Source organism: Echinops telfairi, unplaced genomic scaffold (genome assembly GCF_000313985.2).
Source record: "Echinops telfairi isolate 266 unplaced genomic scaffold, ASM31398v2 ScPeMD7_29;HRSCAF=101, whole genome shotgun sequence".
Taxonomy (NCBI): domain Eukaryota; kingdom Metazoa; phylum Chordata; class Mammalia; order Afrosoricida; family Tenrecidae; genus Echinops; species Echinops telfairi.
This window is the reverse complement of record NW_022103926.1, coordinates 4,602,847-4,622,142: the sequence shown is the minus strand read 5'-3', so window position 1 is coordinate 4,622,142 and position 19,296 is coordinate 4,602,847. Positions and strand designations below refer to the sequence as shown.

The 19,296-nt window shown below is 54.9% G+C and overlaps 1 protein-coding gene across 3 annotated transcripts in view; it reads left to right on the top strand.

The window, feature by feature from the left end:
- The window catches only part of ASCC2 (activating signal cointegrator 1 complex subunit 2), a 41,247-nt gene that overhangs the window by 16,888 nt on the left and 5,063 nt on the right, over window positions 1–19,296 (top strand). For all 3 annotated transcript variants that reach the window (XM_030885460.2, XM_045289617.1, XM_045289616.1), the window contains 10 exons: window positions 3,710–3,777; window positions 4,660–4,770; window positions 5,760–5,872; window positions 10,401–10,475; window positions 10,763–10,870; window positions 11,043–11,111; window positions 11,295–11,369; window positions 12,072–12,252; window positions 13,387–13,601; window positions 15,174–15,293. In XM_030885460.2, coding sequence (XP_030741320.1) covers window positions 3,710–3,777; window positions 4,660–4,770; window positions 5,760–5,872; window positions 10,401–10,475; window positions 10,763–10,870; window positions 11,043–11,111; window positions 11,295–11,369; window positions 12,072–12,252; window positions 13,387–13,601; window positions 15,174–15,293 — 1,135 coding nt within the window. The remainder of the gene's footprint in view (window positions 1–3,709; window positions 3,778–4,659; window positions 4,771–5,759; window positions 5,873–10,400; window positions 10,476–10,762; window positions 10,871–11,042; window positions 11,112–11,294; window positions 11,370–12,071; window positions 12,253–13,386; window positions 13,602–15,173; window positions 15,294–19,296) is intronic.

Genomic DNA, 19,296 nt, shown 5'->3' with positions numbered 1-19,296 from the left:
GGGCACCATCAGCTTTCTTCACCTCATTTACTTGTGCACCCATTGTCTTCAGCGATCGTGCCAGGAAAGTGAGCATCTCAGACTGCCAAATTGTTAGAACAAAGTGTTCTTGTGTTGAGGGAGTACTTGAGTAGGGGCCCACTGTCCATCTGTTTCCTTAATAATAAACCTATAAACATATGTACATAGATCTATTTCCCCCTTGTCATATATATTTTTACATCTGTATATGCCTGTATTTAGATATCTATAAATGCCCTTTGCCTCCTAATTCTTTCCTCTATTTCTTTGTACTTTCCTCTTGTCCCAGTATCATATTCGGCCTTCATTTGGCCAAACCATGGTATTTTCAATTGCCTCAAATGCATATAAAGGTTGGACATTGGATAAGGACAAATCAATGTGTCTTGGAAGAGGTATAGCCAGAGTGCTCCTTAGAGGCAAGGATGGCGAGACGTTGTTTTACATACTTTGGGCATGTTGTCAGGAAAGACCAGTCCCTGGAGAGAGAAGGAAAGGCTTGGTAAAGTCGAGGGGCAGAGGAGAAGAGAAAGGCCCTCATGGTGATGGGCTGGCACAGTGGCTGCAACAAAGGCTCACGCATTGGAACCCTCGTGAGAAAGGCGTGGGGCTGGGCAGCATTGCCTTCTGCTGTGCATGGGGTTGCGATGGGTCTGAGCTGCCTTGCTGGCACCTAACAACCACACAACAGAAATATCATGAATGGGTAGCTTTACTAATCAAAAGTTTATTTTCTCACAGTCTAAAAACCCACCACCATGGCGGGAGGGATTGTGATTCAGCGTGACTGTGTATCAAGGCTGTAAATCTTTCAAGGAACAGACGGCCTTGTCTTTCTCCCGCTGGAAGACAGACATGGGGTCTCTGGCTCTAGAGGAAGGCTGCCTCTCTTTGTTGGCTCCGGAGGAAGGTCCTCCTCTCTTTGGAGCTTCTGCTCCTCGCGCTTCATGTGGCCTGGGGTCTGTCATGGTTGAATTGTGATTCTCCACAATACGACCCCCACACCACCCCCCAGTATGTCAACCTACTTGGTGATTTTGCAATTATGTAATGAATGATGCAGAGCAGCAGTTGTGTAATGATTGTCCCTTCCACCAGGTATTGCTGTCCTAAGCCAATCAGTTGTAAGAAGACTCTTAATCCTGTCACAGCTTTGACCCCCGTAAGGGGAGTTTTCCTAGGGGTGTGGCCTGCAACACTTGATCTTGTAAGAGAGAAAAGGAGAAAGAAGCCAGCAGAGAGAGAGAGCGAAAGTGCCCTAGAGAGAAGAGCCAGGGCTGGAGTTCAGCCTTTGGACCTGGGTCCTTGCACTGGGATCCTTCTAGATCCTGGGGAAGATTGATGCCAAGATACACAGAGATGGCCAAGGAATGCTGGGCCTACAGATGCCGGAAGGGGACGCGTCGTGAGCTGTGAACCAGCACAGAAGAAAGCCTTTCCTAGAGCTGGCCCCTGGGATTGGGGCCTTTCAGCTCCTCGCTGCGAGAGAATAAATTTGTTGTGAAGAACGCCACCGCTCGTGGCATTTCTCTTAGAGCAGCACTAGACGGCATCTCGCCCCATCACTCCTGCTGGCTTTTGCCATCTCTTTGAGGTCTCTTTTTAACAGATGAATGGAAGTCATAATCTACACTAATGCTATCTCATTCATATCACAAGGACAACCCATTCCCAAGTGAGATTATAAGCACAGGTGGAGGGGTTGAGGTATACAGCACATATTTGGGGGGTATACAACAATCAATGACAGTCACTGCAAGCCTCTGTTTTCTCACACAGCCCATGGGTTGTCTCTCTGGGGATTCACTGCGAGGTGTAAGTAAAGTGTTCAGCCCAGCCTGGTGAGCGATGGGCACTGGGTGAGCATGGGCACTCATTGTTCCGAGGCGAGGGAGCTGCTGAGTGGGTAGAGCAGTGCAGGGAGCCATCTGGCACAAGGTGCGTCTGGCAGCAGGCGGGTGGAGTGGAGACGAGAGGTCAGGTAGGAGGCTACTGTTTCTGTGAGGGTCTGAAGGCGGGCGAGAATCTGGTGGAGCCGCTGGCGCAGGGCAGACCATCACAGAAGCAGCACAAAGCAGGGCTGAGCTGAACTGGGGGAAGAAGCCGGAAGGATTGCCGAGAAAGCCGGTTGCAGAGAAAAGGCTTGTTGGGAGGGGGGCCGAGGGTTACAAGGAGAGGCGCGTGCTGCGGGTAAGGAGCCTGTGGGGGTGCAGGAGGAGATGGCATCTGACAACAGGTCCAGGTGAGTGAAAAGCAAGATGGCTCTGTCTCCTGCCATGGTTCCCAAACATGGCCCCTTGGCTCCTTAACGCAGTGGTTCTCAACCTTCCTAAGGCCGCCACCCTTTCATGCAGTTCCTCATGTGGTGGTGACCCCCACCATAAAATTCTTTCCGTTGCCACTTCATCACTGTAATTTCGCTACTGTTATGAATCGAGCGACCCCTGTGCAAGGGTCATTCGACCTCCAAAGGGGTCTCAACCCACAGGTTGACAACTGCTGCCTTAAAGAATGAGATAGAAGATTCTCTCCAGAGAAACATAGTCACCCTTAGAGATGTCCAGGCATTTTAGAGTGTTCTCAAACCTCAGATCCAGAGCTCTCACTAGCTCCTTAAGGAGAGCCTGTCCTTACCTTCCCTGGTGGGAAGCAGAAAAGGCCAGCAGTCGTCGCCTCCCACGGGCCTTGAGGAGGGAGCACAGCTAGGAAGTGGGCAGCCTCCACTTTCTGGACCAGAGCAGCCCGTGGACAAAGCAGACTGGCTGCCGGGTGGGCAGGGAGTCAGGGAACAAAGGCAGGTCAGAATCCCATCCTTCACCTGACCCCTTTGTTTGTCTGTTTACCCGCAAGCTGGGTTTGTGACTCCGCCGAGACATTCTGAAATCAGAGCTTTTCAGTCAGGGTCTCTTGAAGCTGGTTTGCAAACCAGGGCTGAGTTGGGGTCTTAGCCCTGCATGGATGGCCCGCCCTAGTCTGGTCGCCAGTGCCATCCATCCCTCTGTGGATGGAAGCTTGCTCTCTGTCCCAGGCCCCACCTGCGCTTGCCTCTGTACTTGTAACAGCTGCGGCGGCAGCAGCAGCAGCACTTGGAAGGTGTGCAGGTATAGCTGAGATGTGTCAGGTGACTCTCTCTAGGCTCCTCTACACCTCTCGCCTTGGCCTGGGGCAGATTGGTGTGGCAGCATACTCAAGGGCAAGAGCTGGAGAGTCTCTGAGGAAACTTCCCCCTGGGGTCTCCACCCATGTTTGGGGGTGTAGCCTGCCAGGAATCCTGCATGAGAGCATCCAGGTTCCTGGAGCAAAGCCATTCTAGCTCCGAATTTCCGTAGAGGACTGACTCCCGCTTCCAAAGCCCATGCCACCAGATGAGGTCCAGAGCCTCCTGTGATCCTTCCCTGGGTGCCGCGGGCCAGCCCATTTGGCCAGAATTGATCTTTTACAGAATTTTCTGGGCAGAGGTGCTGAAAATGTTAACTTGTGCTGAGCCAGATGTTTTTCCTACCCCAGAGAGGAAGGTTCTAGGCCAGAGAAGGATCAGTGCCAGTCGGGACTGGGGCCAGGACTCCTAGAGCAGACAGACTTAGGAAAAGATGAAAGGTTACAGAACGGGCTGACAGCCGCTTGTAATGCTTCCCACCCCCACCCCCACCCCCTCACTCTCCAATTGCCACCATCTTCTCTTTTTCAGGAAACATCTTCACCCAGCAGCCAAGTTACTACAATGACCTGGATGAAACCCTGCCCACCATCCTTCAGGTACTAGCCCTCAGCCGCCCCACCTGACAGGGACGGCCTGCCCTCTCTTTCCTGGAAGAGCTAGGGAGAAAGCTTATTTCCTCACCTCTCTGGACCGGCCACCACACAGTCTCAACTCTCCCCCTCCGAATTTGCCCTCTTCCCCACTTCAATAGGACTGGCAGCTAAAGGCTCGGATGCCAACCCTGAAGCAAAAAAAGGTTTGGCTTGTGTTCCAGGTTGTCTGCCTCTATAGACACATCCCTCAGAGACTTCTCTTTGCTTTTTAAATAATCGCTTCACCGTCCAAACACTGAGGAAATAATGATGTTCAGTGTAGAGCACTTGGAACGTGTAGACAAAGAGAAGGAAGACTAACCCCCCTGGTCCCATCACCCAGAAATAACCCCCGCGGGGCTGGGCTTTGGAAGCACTGCCGCTAGACCTCAGGAGGACAGCAGTATCTACCCACATGGTTTTACTGTGGAGTCTCCTTTATGCTCTTCGTTATTTATCTATAAATGTACGTCCCAGAAATTGGCATCTGTGTAGAACACAGCAGCGTATGCCGTGTTGCTGAGCGTCTATCTCGAATGTTTGCTGCTGTGTGCTTGCCCAGCCTGTCCAGCCAGCTACATCCCGCAGGGCTCTGGGGGCTTGACCAGTCCATCACCATGGTGGCACCCTAGTCCCTGAAGAGGATGCTCCCATCATCCTTATCATGTGCTTTTCTCACTTCACCCCTGCTTCCTGGGACACTACTGTGTCCACCTCGGAACACCTGTCTGTGGTCCCAAGATTCCCAGGCGATTTTCAGCTCACCTGGCCGAGCCGTCCGTGCTGTAGGGACATGGTCCAGGTTATTTTGGCAGGTTATCAGAACTCCCCGCCCGCACCCCACAGGTCTTCAGCAATATCCTCCAGCACTGTGGCTTGCAAGGGGATGGGGCTTGCGCCACACCTCAGAAGCTGGAGGAGAGGGGCCGGCTGACCCCCAGCGACATGCCTCTGCAGGTGAGCTTGCCCTGATGGCCACGCCCTTTGCTGGCAGGGACCCGGTCAGCCAGAGCGGGGCTCCCTCGTGACTGGGAAGAGTGACATGCCAAAGACCCCATCTCACGCGTCCAGTAGCTGCTTCTGCTCAGGGCCACGTCCCCCAAGTCGGAGACTATCACACAGTGCTCTCAACAGGCCGCCTTCCTCTCGGAGTTCTCTCTGGGGTGGTGGGAGGAGCAGAGACGCGCCTTTCAGAGGACGGGCTCTGGTTCAACAGATAGGGGGACGCGTCATTCATGGGGTCAGTCAGTCAGTGAATTCCAACTGAAGCGTCCTCAGTGTGCCGGGCCCTGTGGGAGGCGGGTACAGCCCTGCTGCCAGGGATCTGAGTCTAATGAGGGTGACAGGTGGAAGCTCCGCCATGTCCGGGGGCTCCCAGTCTGTAGGGAAAACAGCCAGTGCACGGTGACCCAGAAGGGGCCATACCACGTGCCGTGGGAGCGAGTCCTGTCACCCTCTGAACCTCCGTTTCCTCGTCTGTAACATGGAGATGCTAGGGCTGCCCAGCTACCTTTCAGAACAGAGCTCTGCGAATTACATATACAGCCAATGCCTCTGCCCGCTTCAAGCGGTAAGAAAGCGAGGCTTGCTCTTCTTGTCCTCTCCAGGCTGTTCTTGGTCTGTGTGGGGCACCAGGCATTTTATTTCTCCCTTGGCCCAGAAGAGAGCCTCGTATTCTCTCAGAGCGACAGGTCACCCTAGAGCTCGAGGTCAACTGGAGCTGCTGACGCAAGAGCTGAGGGTTAGAGAGGCTCAACGAGGGACTTGCTTGGATACGAACCAGCTAGGCTTCGGTCAGACCTGTCACCTGGTCCAGTGCTCTCTGTGCCCCCTGTGTGGCGTCCTGGCACAGGCCCTGCCATCCTGTCCCTTTTTCCTCAGACCCTCCACAGAGCTGACCGGGCGAGCGTGGGCCGTCATGCTGGGTTCCCTCTCTTTTGCCCCAGGAGCTGAAGGACATCGTCCTCTACCTTTGTGACACCTGCACCACACTCTGGGCCTTCCTGGACACCTTCCCTGTGGCCGGTCAGACCTTCCAGAAGCATGACTTCTGTTACAGGTACAGCGGCCAGCTTGGCTGTGGAAACAGAGGTCTGGTTCGTGGACTCATTCCGCAGAGCTTTGCTGGGTGTTGCTGCCGGGCCGGGCTCTCTCTCCGGCGTCAGGATGCGGCCGTGGAAAAGACAGCTCAGGCGCCTGTGCACATGGATCCCGAGTTAGAAGCACGTGCACTTTGGGCTAAGACCTGGGGTGGGGAGAAACAGACCACCAGGAATACGGAGGTTTCATGTCAATCTCAGTGTCCATCAAGACCCCTGGTGTGGGTGGGCCTGAAGGAGTGAGCGGTCATGTCCCTGCGGGCTTGGCTTTTGGTCCAGGGGAGAAGACATGTAAGGAACCGAGCCATGGCCAGGTTCTGAAGCAAACTGCTGACTCTTGAAATAAGCCAAGGGTTCATGGCATAAACAACCATTAAACGAGGTCCGGAAGAATAAGCAAGGACCCTCTGGTGGGCGCACTGGCCGGAAGGCTACCCGGGCCAGTGGAGTGAAACATGCAGGGCCCAGGTGTGCAGGGGAGAGCCAAGTCGGGGAATTGTGTGCAGCATAGGGGCAGGGGAGCGAGGAATGGGGAGGTGGTCAGAAGAAGCCAGGCTGTGAGAGCCTTGGAATGTGCAGGCAGGGAGTAAGGCCTTTATTCTACAGGAGGAGGGGAGCCACATTAGGCTCTTAACCCAACAGAACCGTTGGCAGGTCCCCACCCCCAATCCATGGAGAAAGAAGGTGAAGAGAAGGTGGGCGGGGCCAGGGAGATCCCTTTCACCCACTTAGCTCATGAGAGTAAAAAACGTGTGTGTTTAGAGGGGGAGTCGGTGGTGGTTGAATGTGGGTGGGGGTATGGGTGTTTCTGGGCCAGTGAGTAGAGGCATGCTGAAGTTTCCCAACTCCATTCAGCCAGTTGAGTGTCCACTGGGTCACTTATTTGCCTATTCAACAAAATATCTATCATGTCAGCACGTGCCAGGATGGCACCTTGCCACCCTGGTCTCAGCTCGTCAGGTCCAGAGGTTAGGCTCGACAGCCGGCCCAGAGGCGATTAGAGGAAAGGGCCAGTCAGTGTTTCCCAGGAAGCAAGGAGGTGGGCTGGGGTTGTAGCTGCCTACTTTGTCTAAAAGATGTGTATTCTGATAAGGAAAGTGACACTTCTTTGTAGTCATTTAGAATATACAGAATGGTATTTCATAAACCAACAGCGTCCCCCGCCCCCCGCAACCTGTGTTTTCCTGCTCTGACAGGTTTCCACCTTGCACAGGTCCCCTGTATGCAGTGTTACTATCAGTTGAGATCCTGTCCTCCTGATAATTGCGTGTCCTACTTATTTCCACTGATCACAGGCCGCCCCCGTTTTGTTAACGCTTCTTCCCCAGTGTGGGCGATGCTGGTGGGTAAGGGGCAGGGCGGAGGGCCAGGAGGAAGACAGGACAAGCCCAGGGCTGGTCCAACCTGGCCACGCTGGACTCATGGCCTGCCGGGAACTGCCCGCTCAGCCAATGACACCACATCTGTTCTGACAGCTCTCCAGTGAATCCATGCTGGCACTCTTCCTCCTCACACCCTCTCTCTGCCTTCCCACCTCTGCTTCTGGTCTCCCCACAGCCATTGCCAGCCTGGGGAATTTTCTGGAAGTATTTCATATGTGTACAAACAAAGGTGCATGTTATATATACCCCCCACTGCTCCCCTTTTTCAGTTTAATTCTGGCATATTGAATATATTAAGTGTAATGTTTGCACTTTCTGGTTTTCTTAGTGGAGGCTAGAGTCCCATTGCAAGAGGTGCCAGACCCCTAGCTCAGCGGTTCTCAACCTGTGACCCCTTTGGGGGTTGAACAAACCTTTCACAGGGGTCACCCGGTTCATAACAGTAGCAAAATGACAAGTTATGAAGTAGCAATGAAAATAATGTTATGGTTGGGGTCACCACCACATGAGGAACTGTACTAAAGGGTGGCGGCCTTAGGAAGGTTGGGAACCACTGCCCTAGATGGACCCTCGGGTCATTTTCCACTATTACAGCAGTGTTGCGGGGATGAACTGTGCGCACCTTCGCAAGCGTGGCTGAGGAGTGAATTCCTAGAAGCAGGGTTGCAGTGGCAGCGACAGATGGCATGTGCTTTTAGCTTGTGATCTATCTTGCCAAATCACCCTCCATTGGTGTTGTACCAGTCTACCCTGCCACCACCAACGCATCCTGCCGTCACCTGAGTCTGTTTGGGCCAAACTGCCTTCCCTGCCCTTGTCTGGTACCATCTGTGGGCCTAGCAGGGCCTGCCCCTTTGGCCTAGTTTCCTTTTCCCCAGTAGGGCACTACCCTAGGATAGAAGTTGCCAGAAGGCAGCCAGTCAGCAGACCGCACTTGTTATGGCAGCACTGTCCTAGGCAGTTCTCGCCGTAGGATGCTTCAGATGTCCCGAGGAAGAATTATACCACAGGGAAGAGGGAGCTGCCGCTTCAGTCATTCATTCATAATTGTGTTTATGGCAAAATACATGTAAAGTAAATTGGCCCCTTTATTTTGTGTTTTGTTGTTTTTATAAATCGTTTTATTGGGGGCTCTTCTAGCTGTTTTAACAATTCACACATCAATTGTATTAAGCACATTTGTACATTGTGGGCGGAGACCAGCTCACAAACATCCTCCCTGTTGCCAGACCGCTGTCTCCCCACACCATAGGGGACATAGTGTCTCCCCACTCCCTGCTGCTGGGGCAATGGACAGGCTCCAGTGGGAGTTCACATCCTACTAATGGTCTCTATCAGTTGAGCCAGGAACAAGTCAAACAGACTCTGTGACATCCAAAGTTAGGCTGCCATCCTGTATCTAGGATCTGTCCATCTTGTCACATGTATACCCCAATCCCTCCTCTTCCTATTGCGTGTATGTCCATAGACCACCCCCTCATTGCTGTATAACCTATAGTGCAACCCCTTCCTGTGACGTATGTCTTTACCTGTAATTAGTGGGCTCGCACCCCCCAAAAGTGATATAGGCCTGGGCTAGCAATAGAGAGCTCTCTCTGGCTGGTCGCTCCCCTCTCTTCCCCCTCTCCTCTCCCATCCTCTCTCCCTTGTTCCCTTTCCGGTCCTCCTTCCCTTCCCCCTGTCTCCACGTGGACCACCAAGCGGGGCTGAGGTGTCTGACTCCATTTATTCCAGTCTCTCCTCTAGCTCTCATGGTCTCTATGACTTTACTATAATCTTTATTTATTATCGCTGTACAGTTGAGCCTATCGGACCTGTGATGATTTGTGGGGGTCCCTCTCCCTTATCCCCACAGTACATATATTGCTGTCGTCATTGTCAAAACATTTTTTTCTACTTGAGCCCTTGGTATCAGCTCCTCTTTGTTCCCTCCCTCAAATTGGCCACTTTAATGACATCAGTGCCATTACTGCTATTCCCCATGTCAGACAAGCGCCACCGCTTGGTTTCCAGAACATTCTCATCTCCCCACATGCTAGCCCTTAAGCAGTAACTCCCTTCTCTCCTCCCGCAGGCCCCAGTAACCATAAATCTAGTTTCTGTCTATGAGTGGCCAACTCTAGGTAGTCCATGTAAGTGGAATCCCCTCACACTTCACGCTGGCTTGTTGCGTAGTGTTTTCCGGGATCTCTGTGGTGTGGCATGGATCAGGAATAGCCCGTTGTATGGATCCCACCGTGTGCTTACCCATTCCTCTGTGGATGGACAGTGGGGTAGTTTCAGTGAACGTTGGTGGTCAAGTATCTCTGGGTAGGTACCGAAGAGCCGTATTGCCGTGTCACGCAGGAACACGCTGTGAGCATTTGGAGGAACCACCCGGCTGTCCCCGTGGTGAGGTTCCATCAAGTCTGTTCCCACTCATAGCGACCCCTTGTACAACAGCCCGGAATACCCGTACGAATGGGCCCGATACAGTTGACGTTATGAGAGCTGGAAGAGCCCCCGCTAAAATGATTTATTTGAAAAAGAAAGAAATTGTAAGGACAACACATTAGAAGTGCTGGCACCTATTGCCAGGCAGGAATCCCCCCAGGGTCAGTGGGCCCAGGACATACCAGGGAGGAGGGGCCTGGCAAGAACAAGGGATAGCTGTGGCGGATGGATGTTAGCCTAGGAGATGCCAGGAGGGCTGTGGGACCCATGTGATTGGCATGTGACTTTGGGAAGGGGTGGGATTGGAGTCTCAGGTGAGAAGCAACAAGTGGGTGCCCTGTGCCAGATCTGGTTGTGCCAGAGGAGGAGCTCTAGCCTGCTTAGAAGAGAGAGGGGAGGGAGCAAAGGACAAGAGTGACCTTGTGTCCATTTCTGAAACGGCAGTGTCTCTTGGCGCCCCATTGTCGATCTGTTCGCATGAACCGCTCTGGGCTGAGGACAAATCACAACTCCAGGTTACCTCCCCTGGGACTGCTTCTGAGAGCCAGCCAGAGCCAGAAAATTGTTGTGGAGCAAAACCTTGGCCTTCCCACTTGCTCACATTGTTCTGATTTTCTCTTGAAGTGTGGCATTTCAGAACGAACCCCAGCCTCTTACCTGTGTACCTCCATAGACTCGCCTCCTTTTATGAAACGGCGGTTCCGGAGCTGGAGTCCGCAATTAAGAAGAGGAGGCTTGAAGACCACAAGTAAGGCGGGTCCGAGCTCATCTCGAGTCCTGTGGAAGCCTGGCCTGCCCCAGTGCCGCGGCAGGCCTGGTGCCACCTCCCTCCAGTCTCCGGGCCCCTGCACCAGACCCTCCCCGCAGCGGCCATGGCTCACTGGGTTCCCAAGGACTGTTGGAGATGAGAAGTGGCTCTAGCGCTAGCTGGCCCCTGGCTGCAGCTGCTCTCCGCAGCGAGGCCTTCTCAGCCCCTCCAAGGCCTGGCAGGTGCCTGGGTGGCTCCCAAGTCCCGTTCTTGTTTCTCCCTGAAAGGCTGCTCGGGGACCTATGGCAGAGGCTCTGCCATTCACGGAAGAAGCTGCTAGAGATGTTTCACATCCTCATAAACCAGGTCTGCCTCCTCCCCATCCTGGAACGCAGGTAAGCCCCGGGGAGAAGACCGTCTTCCCACGCCCTCTCCCCTTCTGTGGGGCGGGCTGAGCAGAGACCAGAGAGGAACAGAATGCTTTCACGGGGAAGGCAGGCTTGGGGAGCCGTGTGAATTGCCTTGCACTGAGGAATCTACACACACACATCCTGGGTCCTGTTCCAGCAGTGACAACGTTCAGGGCTTCATCGAGGAATTCCTGCAGATCTTCAGCTCCTTGCTGCAGGAGAAGAGGTGAGTGTGGCCAGGCTGGGCCTCAGCAATGGGACAGCCTGTGACCCTGCCCACCAGTCCCCACAGGCTCTGACGTCATTGAGTCCCTACCGTATGCCCACAGGGTTGTCAGGTGGGTTCCTGCCAATGTCTGGGATCTGTGGCCCAACCTTGACTGATTTCCTGTCTGCACTCTCCCCACAGGTTCCTGCGGGACTATGACACGCTCTTCCCGGTGGCCGATGATGTCAGCCTCCTGCAGCAGGCCTCGTCAGTCTTGTATCCTTCAGCCACTGCCTCTGAAAAGGGGTCTGGCCTGTCCAGGTCCCAGAGGAGCACGGGGAAGGGGAGCCCAAGAACACACATGTCCCCCAGCTTTCTTGGTAGACATGCCACGGCCCCAGCCCACTGCCTGATTCTCATGGCGAGGAGCATTGCTATAGGTGCCTGGACTGGCCTGACACCACCATGGAGGCCCAGTGGTCGGTGAGGAGGCTGTGGCTGCTGGGGCAAGGACTGGAAGCAGAGTGAGGGCTTCTAATGCGATCCCCTGCCTCTAGCTTAGTGCTTCCCCTTGTGGTAGAGGGGAGGGAGGGTTAAGAGCAAGCTGTGGGTTGTCTCAGTGCCTGGGATGGGCTGCTCGGTCCTGCCTCAGGGAAACCCTACACACCCTCACCCCCACGCGCGCCTTTGCATAAAACCCATAGCAGCTCAGACAGGAGGCTTATCTGAACACCGTGTCTCAGGGTTCAGCCCGGGCCTAGTAGCAGGAGATGGGTAGCAAGGCCAGCGTGGCTGTGAGCTGGCCCCTTCTGTCATGCAGCCCAGGGACCCTGATGCCCACTGAGTACAGCCAGTAGCCCTTGGTCGGGGCAGAAGCTGGGGGCCCAGAGCGAGCAGTTCCACTTCCTCTGAGCTGGGGAGGCGGAGATGGTTGTGGGACCCAAGGGAGAGAGCCCTTAACCCTTAACATCCTCCTAGCGATGAGACGCGCACCGCCTACATCCTGCAGGCAGTGGAGAGTGCATGGGAAGGGATGGACAGACAGAAAACCACAGAAGCCACAGACCTTCTGGTGGCCCAGGATCTTAATCGGGTGGCAGCAGTGGCGGGGCCAGTTGCTCAAACACCATCACACCCAGAGAACTCAGAGGAAGAGGAGGTGTGTATCTGGGGCAGTGCTGCCACCCGCTGCCCTGCCCTCTGGGCCCCATCTGAGATGGTGGGCGGCTGGGAAGCCACCCTTGCTTTCTGTACCGCAGGAGGGAGAGGCAGGGTAACTTTGGGACTTGACATCCTGAGCTGCCAGTCAACTCTATTGCACTGGGTCCACTTTCGGTGAATCTTGCGTGTGGGCTCTTTGCGAGCTGCCTCTAGACAGGTGGCAGCTGGGCAGCTGTGGTTGCAATGGGGAACAGTTTGTGCCTGCTGCTTGGCCTCCCAGGCAGCCCCTCCATGGAATGGCAGGGCTCCACTGCCTGCTCAAAACCCAACCCTCCAAACCCCTGCCATCAAGGCTATTCCGACTGACAGGGACCCGTTACTGGGCCCTTCCAGAGCAGACAGCCTCTCCTTTCTTCTGCGGAACGGCGGGTCTGTTTGAATGACCAGCCTCCTCTAACAGCATCTCCGGAGCTTCTTTCTGAAACTATAAACCCGAGCCCCAGCCCACTGCCGTGGAGTTGGTGCTGACCTATAGTGACCCTAAGTGGAAAGCCACATCACATCTTTCTCCCACGGAGTATCTGGGGATGCAAACAGCTTCCTTTGCCGCGAGCAGCCCAGCATGGAGCTACTATGCCACCAGGCCCGTTTCCTAGCAAATCAAGCCCCACTGAACACTGTATAAATTTATCACCTGCTGAAGAGGACACGAGGCCAAGGGGAGCCTCTGCTCTCGGTCCCGGTGCTGTGTTGCTGCATATCTTCCCCCCCTGCCCCATCAATCCTGAACGTGTGTGGTCTGGAATTGAACCTTCATGGTCAGCAGGAACCGTGGCTGGTCACCAGCACCTGGTCACCGCTGCCACGGGCGTCGCCCTCCGTGCGCAGCACCTCTTTGAGGCAAGGTGGCCAAGGTGAGAGGGGGCCTGGTCTGCCAGTTCTCATACAGGAAGCAACTTGTTCAAACTCACCCAACCAGAAGTAGCCCAGAGGTAAATCTTAAGCTCCCCTTTCACAAAGAAGCAGCCCTCTAGCCAGGAGGGGAAAGGCTCAAGTCAAGCCCCATGCTGTTTCCTGTCTGCCTTTTACCCAGTCACCCCTGCCGACCCAATATGATGTACTCTTCCTGCAGTTGATCGGGGCAGCCGCTGCCCTGGCCCCACCGGTGTCTGGTGTGGAACTCGACTCGCTCATCTCCCAAGTGAAAGACCTGCTGCCAGACCTTGGCGATGGCTTCATCCTGGCCTGCCTGACGCACTACAGCTATGACCCAGAGCAGGTGATCAACAACATCCTGGAGCAGCGACTGGCCCCGGCCCTCAGCCAGCTGGACCACAGCCTAGACAGGTGGGACACAGGTGGGAGGAAATCCCTCCTCAGCTCCTTTTTTTAAAACAAATGATTATTAATTGGGATTTAATACATGCATATATCATTCCACAGTTCAGTCATGTCAAGCAGAATCGTACAATTACTACCACAATTAATTTCTAAACATTATTTTTCTACATGGGTTCCTTGACATGGTCTCCCTTTTACCACCATCCCCCACTGTATCCCCCAAAACCCTTGTTCTACTTGCTGTCTTTGTAGGTTCACCAATCTTAGGTTTCATATACCGAAAAATGGAAAAACATATCACACAACGTCAAGAGGTGTTCTCCAGTGACATAACACCTCTGAGATCCACCCCAGTGTGCACATACAGAAACCAAACCAAAAACGCAGAAAATCTCTGAAACCAGATCAGGTCTACCCCAGGAGGGGGTCTACTGACAAAGGTTTAGCTGCTCAGATCCGATTTCTGCCTTTGATCTTCTATACTCCTCTCTCCCAAGCATTCTGTTTAGTGACCATTTTCCTCCCATCCCTCAATTTTAGATAGGGGGAGTTCTCCGGAGGTTCATTTCCTATGTAGTTCCTCAAATGAATCTTGGGTTCCCGCTTTCATCCATCGCCTTCTGCACACCGGGTTTTCACACTGTAGGCTCTGATGCGGATCCCTCCTTCGGCTTCAGATTATATGCCTCCCAGTGCTTCAGTGACTGATGATGGGTGCTTATTCCATGTGGACTTGGTTGACACCTCACAGAGATGGTTGCTTGTTTGGAGACAAGCCTGTAAAACCCCAGATGTTATTTTGTCTGACAGCTGGTTACCATCTTAATTCTTCGCCATTCTAAATTTTTGCTATAGCACCTGTATCTTCTGTGTTCCCTTCCTGAAGGCCAGTATCAAGCAGGGCCATGGTAGAAGAACTAATTGTTCTTAAGTTGGATCAGCTCCTTAACTTGTGCTCAGATCATTGATGTCCAGGGATTCCACTTGCTTTCCCCTCCCCACTCGGTGTTCCCAGCTGGCTAACAAGCTCTCGGGGTTCTCACAGTCCCCTGCAGAGCAGAGTGTGTGCATGGTGGGCATCCTGTGGGAAGACCCATTAAAGAAACCTGGCACATGACAGGGGCTGCCGAGTGCCTTCCAGCTCCCAAGTTCTGGGCTGGCCCCTGTCGTGGCTCCTTTCCCATAGATCCCACGGGAGGCGGGCCAGGCTGCTCCCTGCCTTCACCTGACCCCTTCTGCTTCCTGGGACACCTGTGGGCAGCAGGAATGAGGGAGGGAGGGAGTTTCTTCCATGAACAAGTTATTGGACAAGCTTCTGGTCGCTCTCTGCCCCGTTTTGCAGCAGCCAGTAAAGTTTGAAGGGATTGTGTGGCCTCTAGGGACCAATCTCATAGGACGGGGTTGCTGAGTGGTGGCTGCAGGGTCTGCTGCCTCCTGAAGGCCATTGAGATGATATCCCCGATGTGGCTGTAGGAAAGGGGTGAAGGATCGCATAACAACCAGTGGCTGCGGGGAATGACGTACAGGTGGGGATCAGTTGGCCTGAGCCCCTTAAGCTGATTTCCTTGCTGCCCCCAGGCATGCGGAGCCAGACCCAACACCCCTGTTGACATCTCGCCACAACATCTTCCAGAATGACGAGTTTGATGTGTTCAGCAGGGACTCCGTAGACCTGAGCCGTGTGCACAAGGGCAGGAGGTGAGTGCAGGGCCGCGGGGTCGCGGGGACCCTGCTCCAGAGTGCAAGCTGGGCTTCCAGCAGGCGATGCTGATGGCTCTTCGGGTGCTGGGAGGGGCTGCTTAGTGACTCCTTGCTTGTTGATGGCAAAAGGCCACAGGAGCCAAAACGGTCCCCTCACCCCTTGTCTGAAGTCATTTGACTCCCGACCATGGAGTCACTGCATGGTTCGGCTTCACCGGTCGGCGGCAGAGAGAGATGCCTCAGGCTCATTCAGGAGGTGGAGATGCCACCGAAGGCTCCCTACTTGTTTGTGCTCTGTGCCCTTCCTGCTTTTTTGGCATTGAAATGATTTATTCATTCGTTCAGCAAATATTTGCCCAGTGATTGCAACATTGAGCCTGGATTAGATGCTGGCGGGGGGCGGGGGGCCGAGGGGTGAGGGGGTGAGGGAAGTCACCAAACAGACATGACCCCTGCCCACATGGGACCGGCACTAATCAACTCCTCAAACACCGCCGGGTGGAGTGGGGCGGGCTTCAGATCCTGGGTCAGGCTTCAGCCAGGCAGGCGGCCATAAGGAAGATGCTGGCCTGAGGGCCGAGGAGGCCTATCACAGCAGAGGCAGCAGCGGCAGGGCCATGGCTGGGAGGGAGCGGGGTGCGGGTCCACAAACTTGCACTATTTGTGCAGTGTTCACCGCCTCTGGAGTGGGGAGCCGCCTGCAGGGCCGTGGGGATAGAGTGCAGTGCCATGCCGGCCGACAGGGAAGTAACGTGGTGAACAGGAGGTTTTTCCGAGAGTGTAAGTTCATGGAACCCCTCGGCAAGCGCAGCTTGCCCTTGACCTGTGGAGCATGGAGGCTGCCCCCCGGTTCTTGTGGTTGGATGCCCAGGAGCAGGGGCGCAGGCTGCTGATTACTGGAGACCCTGAGCTGCCCCTCCTCCTCAGGGCCCTCCAGTGCAGGATGTGTGGCTGGCGGAGGGCTTGGGGAGCAGGCCCACAGTGACTGTGAAAGCCATCTGGCTGGCTGGACGGGAAGCAGCCACAAACTGCTCAGTCACGTACATTGCGACATCTCAGCTCCCAGCCCCAAGATATTATCTTGCCTCAGAGGCTGCTGTTCCACACAGCGTGACCCCTGGGTGGCCCCTGCTCTACGTGGGGCAGATAGCACCCAGCTGGTAGAAGGCGGGTGCCTAGCTGGGCTGCCAGGTCCACTGAGTTCAGGCATCCCTGGCAATGGCCTTTTCCCTTGACCTCGGTCTGTGGGTTTGCCCTTCACTCTACCCAGTGGCAGGTCACCCAAGAGCATCTGGCCTCGCTGTCAGCAGCAGGGCTGACAGTGGCCCACTCATGGGCTGTCCCAGGCTGCCAGACTGAGACCAGGTGACAGTGTTCACTGAACTTGCTCCGCTGGGTGACCTGGGCGGGTAGGGCTTGGGAAGTGCCAAAGCCTTCATTCTTAGGTTCATTGTTTATTCCTTCATTAGTTTATTAGAGCCGGTCCTGTGCTAGACACCAGGGAGACAAGCATACGGGGGCACCCAGACCTCACCCCCAAATGGCCGTAGAGCATTAGACACACAGGGTGGAAACATTGAACAAAGGAGGTGGCCGTGGATGCCCAAAGACCATCTCCAAAGCCACTGCGTCCAGAGTTTACTGAAGTCCTGACCTCCCCCTGACCTTTCCCACCCCGGCTGATTTTGTTCCTTCCTGTCTCCCCATGAGCTCATGGTGACAAAGCTGTACCTTGCTGCACAGCCTGCCTGGGGCCCCGAGCTCCATGTCCCCACCCGTGCCCTTTGCTGGGGGAAGTGGACTGAGCCAGACTTCTCTGTCATCTGGCCAGGGGGCTAGGAGTTCAGAAGCCACGTAGTCAGAACCGTCTTGCTGTCCGTAATGGAGTGGACCAGGGGCTGTGGGTGCAGCAGAAAGGGTGCACTCCTCGTTCGTCTGTGGCCCTCTGGTCCAGCACAGATGCCAGCGCCTAGGTGATCCCCAAGCCAGGGTCAGTTCAGTGAGCAGACCCCCGGGAAGTACGTTTATGAGCAGACCCCCGCCACCCCAGGACAAGTGTCCTCCTGAGGTCTCCAACTACCCGGACAAGCTCTTCAGCCCCAAGCGTGGGAAAGAGAGAGCCCCGGTCCTTTCAGAGGCCAGTCACAGTCAGTGACGTGGAAGATTCCTGTGGACCAGCATTTCCCCTGGCTCAAAGCAACCCTTCTCCCATCCACTGGGGAACCTTCCATTACCCTTCCCCAGGCCCCCAGCCAACTCCTTCCACAAATCCCCATCCTCTAGGCTTGCACGGCTCAGTTCACACACTTCCTGCTTCCTGGCCCCCAAACCGGCCGCCCTCCTCCACTGGGAGTGCCAAGAGGGCCGACTCATGCGGCTGCTGTTCTGACTCAGCCCTGCCACCCTGTGCCCAGGAGCCCTTGGTAAGGGAGCCCAAGCCCCAGAGGCTGCCATGCAGGCTATAGTCAGTCCTGTCTGACCCCAGCCCTGCCAGCCCAAAGCCAGCTCACAGAAGACTGGAGGCTGCCACCCAGGGCTGTGTGGGCTTTGTGGGCCCACATTCCGGAGACCTGATGTCACCACTGGGCTGGGTTTTCTTGCCTGGCATCTCAGTGATTTCCCCTGCAGGCCAGAGGCTGCATTCCACAGGACGCATTGCCAAACCTGCAACTTCTAGAAAAGAGACCTCAGTCCCCGGGACAGTTGGGCCACATATACTCCCTGTGACCCCGGTGTGCCCGCCCTCCCCTGTGGCTGTGGTGGGCCAGCATTTTCCTTTGGGGACTCTTACCCAGACACTCCCAAGTATAAGACAGACCAAAGGCTTCTGTGGTGAGGAAGAGCCCAGGGCCCCTTGCCCTGGAGTTCATTTGGAGCTGTTCAGACCACCTCAGGCCCCGCCTTGAAGTAGCAGCGGCCAGCCTCGGTGCGGCGTGTGTTTTCACACGCATTGCGTGCTCACCTGTCCCACTGTGGTGGCTGCTGTGATGCTGACAGCTGTGCCACCAGTCTTTCAAATACCAGCAGGGTCACCCACAGCGAACAGGCTTCAGCGGGCTGCCAGACACGCAGGAGAAAGGTGTGGGCTCTGCGCAGAGGGGAGCAGCGGACAGCTGCTGCTGCACCAAGTGGGTGTGGAGGCAGGGACGGTACCCGGAGCCCATCGATGAGGGTGCCACAGTGACTCCAGGGTCCAGGGTGGCAGTCACGGGCAGGCCAGCATTGTTGTGTCCCTCCCCCCGCCCCCCAAAATGATGGTGTCACTCATCACCCAGGACAGTGACACAGTGTCTCACACATCCCCACGCCCACTGCCTGTCGCCTACCATCCAGGATGCAAGTGCCCACCTCTGGACAGAGAAGGGTCTCTGTTGTGTCCAGTGGGAAGCCGGGGAGCTTTTGGGCCGGGCCTCGGCATCATAGGAGGCGGTGGGGAGCGGAGGCAAGTGCTGAGTGGCCATGCCCACCCCACATGTGTGTGTCACCGTGAGTTCAGGCATGGCTGACACCAACGCGAGTGACACTGTCTGCCACAGTGTTGGAAGATGAGCCCCCTAAGTTGGAAGGCACTCAAAATGTTGTTGAACCCCAAGGAGTCCAGGAGAGCCTGTCACCACCGCCCCAAACAGAGACCAGGTTGATTCAAGAAATTTTGAGCTGAGTCCCGTGTTCCTGTAGAAGGAAAATAGCCAGGGTTTCCCTCTGAGCTGCTCCAGAGTTCAGTCCTGGCCCTGCGAGTCAATAAATGAGAGACAAGGCTCTTAACTGTTCGCAATGATTAAAAGAAGAGATGAGCAGGTGGTTTTGTTTTAATCAGTTTATTGGGGGCTCGTACAACTCTTATCACAATCCATCCATCCATCCATTGTGTCAAGCACATTTGTACATTTGTTGGCAACATCATTCTCAAAACATTTGCTTTCAGCTTGAGCCCTTGGTATCAGTTCCTCATTTTCCCCTCTCCCTCCCTTGATAATTTATAAATTATTTTGTCATATCT